General features: G+C 38.4%; 2 protein-coding genes across 2 annotated transcripts; both read left to right on the top strand.

The window, feature by feature from the left end:
• Window positions 1-1,289: 1,289 nt before the first annotated feature.
• On the top strand, window positions 1,290-2,078 carry LOC111239652 (peptidyl-prolyl cis-trans isomerase-like). Its single transcript, XM_022769543.1, has 3 exons — window positions 1,290-1,400; window positions 1,513-1,685; window positions 1,786-2,078. The coding sequence occupies exons 1-3, from the start codon at window positions 1,392-1,394 to the stop codon at window positions 1,916-1,918; spliced, it is 315 nt and encodes a 104-aa protein (XP_022625264.1). The 5' UTR covers window positions 1,290-1,391; the 3' UTR covers window positions 1,919-2,078.
• Window positions 2,079-3,155: 1,077 nt separating this feature from the next.
• LOC111239651 (peptidyl-prolyl cis-trans isomerase-like) lies at window positions 3,156-6,591 on the top strand. The gene is made up of 5 exons (XM_022769542.1): window positions 3,156-3,319; window positions 4,308-4,338; window positions 5,777-5,865; window positions 5,978-6,150; window positions 6,251-6,591. Exons 1-5 carry the CDS (start codon window positions 3,251-3,253, stop codon window positions 6,381-6,383), a joined length of 495 nt encoding a protein of 164 aa, XP_022625263.1. The 5' UTR covers window positions 3,156-3,250; the 3' UTR covers window positions 6,384-6,591.
• The last annotated feature ends 1,014 nt before the right edge of the window (window positions 6,592-7,605 follow it).

Below are 7,605 nucleotides of genomic sequence, written 5' to 3'. Positions count from 1 at the left end.
TCTTAACTCAAGCTGAGCGAATACTTTCATCTACTGAGTTATTTTTGCCACAGCTGTCAGAAGAGATGATCAGGTATTATACAATAGATGTACTTTAAATAAAAGGAGGGTTTTAGTGAGAGTGGACGACTTATATGAACAAATCTCTAACTGCTGTGATACATTTTGTCAGATATTTCCTGGTAAAATAAGATAACTAGAAATGAGTCTCACCCCTCATTTTAGGTGAGTTGGATTCTGACACCTGTGTAACCGAGTTCTTTCATTTTGCTGCTTTGCACCAGAGAAACCATCTGTTCCGCCTGAGCAGGTTGCCCTGGATTCATTCAACCAACCCATATCACACATAACCACACCTGTCTTTATTCCTATCGATTGATTTTTGAGGCTTTCAGAAGGACGGGGCTATGATTGGCTGTCCGCAGCCTTTACGTCTGCGGTGCTCAGAGCCAAATAAACAGATCTGGAGAGATCCAGTGTCTGACCTGTTACCAGGAATCCATTTATGTGTGGATTTTACATCAGATACAACCATTTATAAACATGGGAAACCCCAAAGTTTTCTTTGACATGGCCATTGATGACTGTCCCATTGGCAGGATTATAATGGAGGTAAGACACATCTCTTTAACATTTATCACTTCAGTTAAATTCATTTTTAGATATGGCCAGTTTAAGGTTCAAATTCGGCTTTTACATCCATTCATATGATTTGTAAAACGGCTGAAGCTTTGACAGACATGTTGCAGTGCATCAAGTTCTCCAGTGCAGCTTTCAAGGCTTCTATTATGGCTTCATTTTTTATACTTCAGCCTTTGTTTTATCTTGATATAATATGTCTAATTGCATAAAGAACAAATTGCACAAAATGGTCCTGGTCTGGAAACACCTAGTAGCAGCAGCAGCACAGCTAGTCAGAGCAGATGCGAGTGCAGTTCTAATAATGAGCAGGTCAGGCTGGAAATCAGTGGAGAAGCAGCTTTTCTGATATGTTGATTGGACAAAAGACATATTGATAAGTCATGTTGGGGTTCGGGAAATTATAATGGACAATATTCAATATTTTCTGAGGTTTTACCACATACATCGGTGTGAATCTCTGTGTTTTGCAGCTTCGGGCCGATGTGGTCCCAAAGAGTGCAGGTAGGTGAGCTGAAAAATAAAGAAGAAAGCCTAACTACTGAGCTTCTGCTCAGACTTTGCCTCTAAATAAAGTGCTCCTCTGCTGTAGAATAATAAATAATGCTTATTGTTGGTGATATGAAACTATAGTTTTTTGTATTTGAGGAATCACAGTGTCTTTCTTTACAGAAAATTTCCGTGCTTTGTGCACCGGAGAGAAAGGTTTTGGCTACAAGGGCTCCTCGTTTCACCGTGTCATCCCTGGTTTCATGTGCCAGGTACAGTTAAGGGATTAGTCCTGTTCCTTGTTTTCACAGGTTTAGACTTAACCTCTCCAAACAGGTTTATGGCTGCTGTTGCCACATGTGCTGATTCTACTTTGTATTGCAGGGTGGGGACTTTACCAACCACAATGGGACTGGAGGCAAATCCATCTATGGAGAGAAGTTTGCTGATGAGAATTTCCAGTTGAGACACATCAGCACGGGGACACTGTCCATGGCCAATGCTGGGCCCAACACCAACGGATCCCAGTTCTTCATCTGCACAGCAGGAACTTCCTGGTGAGCTCCACTTTGACTCGGCTGCACTCAGGTGTAGTCAGAAGCGTTGTCTGATTTCAGATGTTGGTATCACATACTAATCGCCTCCTGTTCTTTCTAGGCTTGACGGGAAGCACGTGGTGTTTGGCAGCGTTGTGGAGGGCATTGATGTTGTTATGAACATAGAAACGTTTGGCTCAAAAAGCGGCAAGACTTCAGCAAAGGTTGTCATTGCTGACTGTGGTGAAATATAACAGAGCAACTTAGTTCCTTCTGTCTGTTCTCCTATCAGATGTGTCCTTCACCATCCTCATCCCAGTTAATCTTTAAAATGGAGCATATCCTTCTTTATTCATTGTGTAATATTCTGACCCCTCCAGTCTGTCCTTTAAGGATCACATTTCTTAACAATATCTGAATAACGTGTTAGTAAAGCAACCTGAAAACCTGGCTTTGTGTAAGTCCTCTCATTTTGTATAAGTGTAAGTAAAGTTTTAATTAATCACAACAATAGAATTTAATTAACACCAGTGGAAACAAAACAAGTGAATATTTATCAAGTGCTCTAACAACAGGGTTTCATTTTTTATTATTGCAGTTGATACTTTTCACCACCAGAGATCATTATAGGCGTTCACTCAAAGGGTAATTACTGTAACTGTAATTATGAAGGTGTGTTTGTCATAAGTGTGTCTTCCTGTTTGTTTAGTTTTCAGCAGCAGCACTGGTGACTTACAATAATGTATCAGTAATAATATTTCATTTAGATCATTTTCCAATTTAAAACTCACAAGAGTCATTTTTCTGCATAGTCAGTACTCTTACTTTTAATACTTACATAATACGTACATTTTTCTAATACTTTGTACTTAATGCAGGAATTGTGAAGTATTTTTATATTGTGATACTGGTACTTTGACTTAAGGATCTAAGTACTTCTTCACCCACTGAGGAACAGTTTCCGAATTAATGTACCGAGTTATTTTTTTTACCACAGCTGTCAGAACAGATGATCAGTTATTATATAGTAAATGTACTTTAAGTAAAAAATAAGGTTTTAGAGAGAGTATACAACCTATATGAACATCTTATTAAAAAACTCATTGTATTTCATAAAACAATTAAGCAAATTTCTATCTGCTGTGATGCATTTTATCAGATATTTCCTGAGAAAAAAAAGGTAACTACCCATATACACTTGATGTAACTACCTCACTTTTTTCCCAATGGGAGCCGAATGAGCCTCACCCTTTATTTTAGGTGAGTTGGATTGCGACACCTCTGTGCTTCAGTTCTTTCCTTTTGCCGGTTTGCACCAGAGAAACCATCTGCTCTCCAAAGCGGGTTGCCCTGGATTCATCAAACCAACCGATACTTTTATCACACATAAGTCCGCCCATCTTCATTCCTATTGGTCGGTTTTTTTTGAGGCTTTCAGAAGGACGGGGCTCCGATTGGCTGCCCGCCGCCTTTACGTCTGCGGCGCTCAGAGCCATATAAACAGACCTGAACAGATCCAGAGTCTGACGCGTTGTCTAGAATTCATTCATGTGTGGATTTTACATCAGATCCGACCGTTTATAAACATGGGAAACCCCAGAGTTTTCTTTGACATGGCCATTGGAGAATCTCCCGTTGGCAGGATTGTAATGGAGGTAAGACACATCTCAGAATATTTACTTTAACATTTACCAACTCTGTTAAATTCATGTTTAGATATGGCCAGTTTAAGGATTAAATTCGACTTTTACATCCATTTATACGATTTGTAAAACGGCTGAAGCTTTGACAGACATGTTGCAGTGCATCAAGTTCTCCTGTGCAGCTTTCAAGGCTCCTATTATGGCTTCATTTTTTTTTATACCTCAGTCTTTGTTTTATCTTGATATAATATGTCTAATTGCACAAAGAACTAAATAAATCCCACACAAGTTGCACAAAATGCTCCTGTTCTGGTGGAAACACCTAGTAGCAGCAGCAGCAGCAGCAGCAGCAGCAGCAGCAGCAGCTAGTCAGTGCAGATGAGAGTGCAGTTCCAGTAATGGGCAGGTCAGGCTGGAAATCAGTGGAGAAGCAGCTTTTCTGATATGTTGATTGGACAAAGAAGACATACTGATAAGTCACGTTGGGCTTTGGGAAATTATAATAGACAATAATCAATATTTTATGAGGTTTAATTTATTTTAAGATGAGATGATGCCTTACTGATTCCCAGAGGGGAAAGAAGTATCTAAAATGAAAATAATTTGAGAAATATCAATAAACATACAGTACCTACAACCAGTGTTGCAAAAACTCATAGTGCAGTACTGTTACAGGAAAGTCAGCAAAGTGTGTATATATATATATATGTAAGAGTAATATGATACCATCTGCAGAATGGTATATAAAACGATTGAGTAGTGATACTTAGTATTTGTCTGTATTAATAGTAGTATAATATATTACAGGCAACAGGCCTGAAGTCATGTTAAGTGTTATCAGCTGTGTGTTGTTGCTGCTGTTGTCACATTCGAGGCCTGTTTCCAAAGGTTTAGCTTGCAGTGTATCTCACATTTCCTTGCTGACTGATCATTATATGTCAAACCACCACATGCTTCTGCTGTTGCATTTTCCACTCATGTAAATCTCTGTGTTTTGCAGCTTCGGGCTGATGTGGTCCCAAAGACTGCAGGTAGGTGAGCTGGAAAATAAAGAGGAAAGACTCAAAGTGCAACTACAGAGCTTCTGCTCAGGCTTTGTTCACACACCCAACATACTGTTGGATCATGTTTGGTGGAGGAAACTATGCATTACCAATAATCCTTGGATGCAAATTGAGGCTATATATGGATCGAGGCTGTGAATGAGGCGTTGATCAAAAGAGCCCGAATAACCAGTCCAGCCTGAACAACCAATGAATGTAAACAGTGATACGAGGCGATTTGCTACGAGTGTTTCCACTGTTATGAATAGTAAAGAGAAGGGAAAGAGCTCGTCTTTGCTTGAAATCTCCTGGTATTGATCATTTCCACCTCATGACAGCTGTAGACAAGTGGTTAACAGTAATATATCAGCAGCTCTTTCTGACAAACATTATGCAACTTCCACGAAGAAAAACCTGCATGATGCATTACTGACTGCCTTTGATTCTGTCCCACATAGCCATTGTTAGTCATATGACCTCATTTATACTCAGTGTGTGCAATAAAAGAATGCCCTTTAGAGTATGCTTCCAAGGGAATGAGGTTGCCTGAATGAGGGAGGACATGCTCAAGCATGAGCTCAAGCATGAGCATGTCCTGGCTTTACTTGAGTTTTTCTTTTCTATTTGATTTATAGTAGATTTCTGGAATTTGTTCTCAACTGTTTTATAATTGGTTAATTTTAACTTCATCTTCTATGTGAATACAAAATATTCTTCTTTTGAACAGATTTGGTTACTTCACATTTGTGTATGTTGTGTTTTTATCTTCTTACTTCAGTGCACCTATCAGGGTTCAACATTATTTGAATCAGGATCTGATGACAGTGGTGGGTTGTGTGTTTATGCTCCCAGCAGTGTCGGACAGTTTTTGAATGTTAAACTTTTATTAAATAACACACAACAATGTATTTTATGAACTTTAGCATTGACTGTTGCTTATTTAATCATGAAACCAAGTTTTCAGGACCTTTAAATCCAGGCTCTAAAGTTAAATTTCCGTTTTTCCCATTTTGATTTTTCACGTCTTTTATTTTAGAGTTCATGAACTTGTCATTATGGACACTTTGCTATGACAAAACAAAACTCTGATTTACTGCATCGTAACTGACACCAAAATGTCTCTCTTTGAACCTTAGAGACAGTTTTGTGTAACTGCTTCCTGACTCATCTGCAAGAAGAAAAGGAAATAGAAGCATAACTTTATGAAGCAATATGAGAAAGATTAGCTGTTCAGCATCAGAGAAATAAAACATTTATTGATGGAAAAATAAGAAATAAAGTTCTCCACAGCCCCCCCCCATGAGAGACAAACCTCAGGTGGTGTGAGTTTGAGACCTCTGCTGTAAAATAATAAATAATGCTTATTATTGGTGATATGAAACTATAGTTTTTTGTATTTGAGGAATCACAGTGTCTTTCTTTACAGAAAATTTCCGTGCTTTGTGCACCGGAGAGAAAGGTTTTGGCTACAAGGGCTCCTCGTTTCACCGTGTCATCCCTGGTTTCATGTGCCAGGTACAGTTAAGGGATTAGTCCTGTTTCTTGTTTTCACAGGTTTAGACTTAACCTCTCCAAACAGGTTTATGGCTGCTGTTGCCACATGTGCTGATTCTACTTTGTATTGCAGGGTGGGGACTTTACCAACCACAATGGGACTGGAGGCAAATCCATCTATGGAGAGAAGTTTGCTGATGAGAATTTCCAGTTGAGACACATCAGCACGGGGACACTGTCCATGGCCAATGCTGGGCCCAACACCAACGGATCCCAGTTCTTCATCTGCACAGCAGGAACTTCCTGGTGAGCTCCACTTTGACTCGGCTGCACTCAGGTGTAGTCAGAAGCGTTGTCTGATTTCAGATGTTGGTATCACATACTAATCGCCTCCTGTTCTTTCTAGGCTTGACGGGAAGCACGTGGTGTTTGGCAGCGTTGTGGAGGGCATTGATGTTGTTAAGAACATAGAAACGTTTGGCTCAAAAAGCGGCAAGACAAGAGAAAAGGTTGTCATTGCTGACTGTGGTGAAATATAACAGAGCAACTTAGTTCCTTCTGTCTGTTCTCCTATCAGATGTGTCCTTCACCATCCTCATCCCAGTTAATCTTTAAAATGGAGCATATCCTTCTTTATTCATTGTGTAATATTCTGAACCCTCCAGTCTGTCCTTTAAGGATCACATTTCTTAACAATATCTGAATAAAATAATGATGATGGTGTAAATAAAACAACCTGAAAGCCTGGCTTTGTGTAGGTCCTGTCATTCTGTATAAGTATAAGTAAAGTTTTAATTAATCACAACAATAGAATTTGATTAATCCCAATGGAATCAAAAAAAGTGAATGTTTATCAAGTGCTCTAACAACAGGGTTTTATTTTCTATTATTGCAGTTAATATATTTAACCACCAGATGTCATCATATGCATTAATTTAAGAAATAATTATTACTAAGGTGTGTTCATTTTCAGTGGTGATTTAATCTTAGATGCAAAAGTCAAATTACAGGAACTCACATGAGGTGATTTCCCTGGAACTAAGAAAGCAAAGAATACTTAATGAAATAATAAATAATACTGAATAATTATAAATGTATACATATGCCATTTGGCCATAAGACATTTGAGAGAATTCCTTATAATAGAGAAAATCAAAGGTGACAGGGAGGGAGAAATGACTACATCAATGCTCTTGACTAAACTATCTCAAAACAAGGTCCAATTAATAGCCATTATGGAGCTTTCAATCATATAATAATCTTTATTCATATAGCACATTTCTTAACAATGTTACAAGTGATGGCAATAAATACTAAAAACAACAATTCTATTACACGTTGGAGTAAGAATGAATATTAAACAAACACCAATAAAATAAAATAAAATTCAGTTACTAAATGAATCTTTAGGCGAGAATGTCGTGGCAGCTGCTGTTTCCAACGTCAAGAACGAACTCTGAAACTCAATTTATAAGCCAACATGGAGGGGAAGTCCTTATAGCAGCTCAGAAAAATGGAAATTTAAACATCCACATCTACAATTTCATAATCTTCATCAGCATTTCCAACTGGCAAACGCTGATGAAGATCATGCGGTATGACTGAAAGCTCTAGAACAGCCACTGGACTGGCCTTGAGGCATCTCTTTAGTATGAACTTGTGGACTAAAAACAAAGAAATACAGTACAACGGCTCTGAGAGAATTTTTATTTATTTATTTCTGACAGAAGTAGTAGAAGTAAGTACAGAATTTATCAAAAC

This window comes from Seriola dumerili, unplaced genomic scaffold (assembly GCF_002260705.1).
Source record: "Seriola dumerili isolate Sdu_G_001 unplaced genomic scaffold, Sdu_1.0 BDQW01003649.1, whole genome shotgun sequence".
NCBI classification, from domain to species: Eukaryota; Metazoa; Chordata; class Actinopteri; order Carangiformes; family Carangidae; genus Seriola; species Seriola dumerili.
Note: the sequence above shows the minus strand (reverse complement) of the source record. Positions and strands in the feature narration are given on the sequence as shown.

What these genes read in the sequence shown, in the direction of transcription:
- LOC111239652 (XM_022769543.1), top strand. An exon ending in TGCACAGCAGGAACTTCCTG is followed by an intron (nt 1,686 to 1,785) that starts GTGAGCTCCACT and finishes TGTTCTTTCTAG; the next exon opens with GCTTGACGGGAAGCACGTGG.
- LOC111239651 (XM_022769542.1), top strand. Translation starts at nt 3,251, where the DNA reads ATGGGAAACCCCAGAGTTTTCTTTGACATGGCCATTGGAGAATCTCCC. An exon ending in TCCCTGGTTTCATGTGCCAG is followed by an intron (nt 5,866 to 5,977) that starts GTACAGTTAAGG and finishes TTTGTATTGCAG; the next exon opens with GGTGGGGACTTTACCAACCA. An exon ending in TGCACAGCAGGAACTTCCTG is followed by an intron (nt 6,151 to 6,250) that starts GTGAGCTCCACT and finishes TGTTCTTTCTAG; the next exon opens with GCTTGACGGGAAGCACGTGG.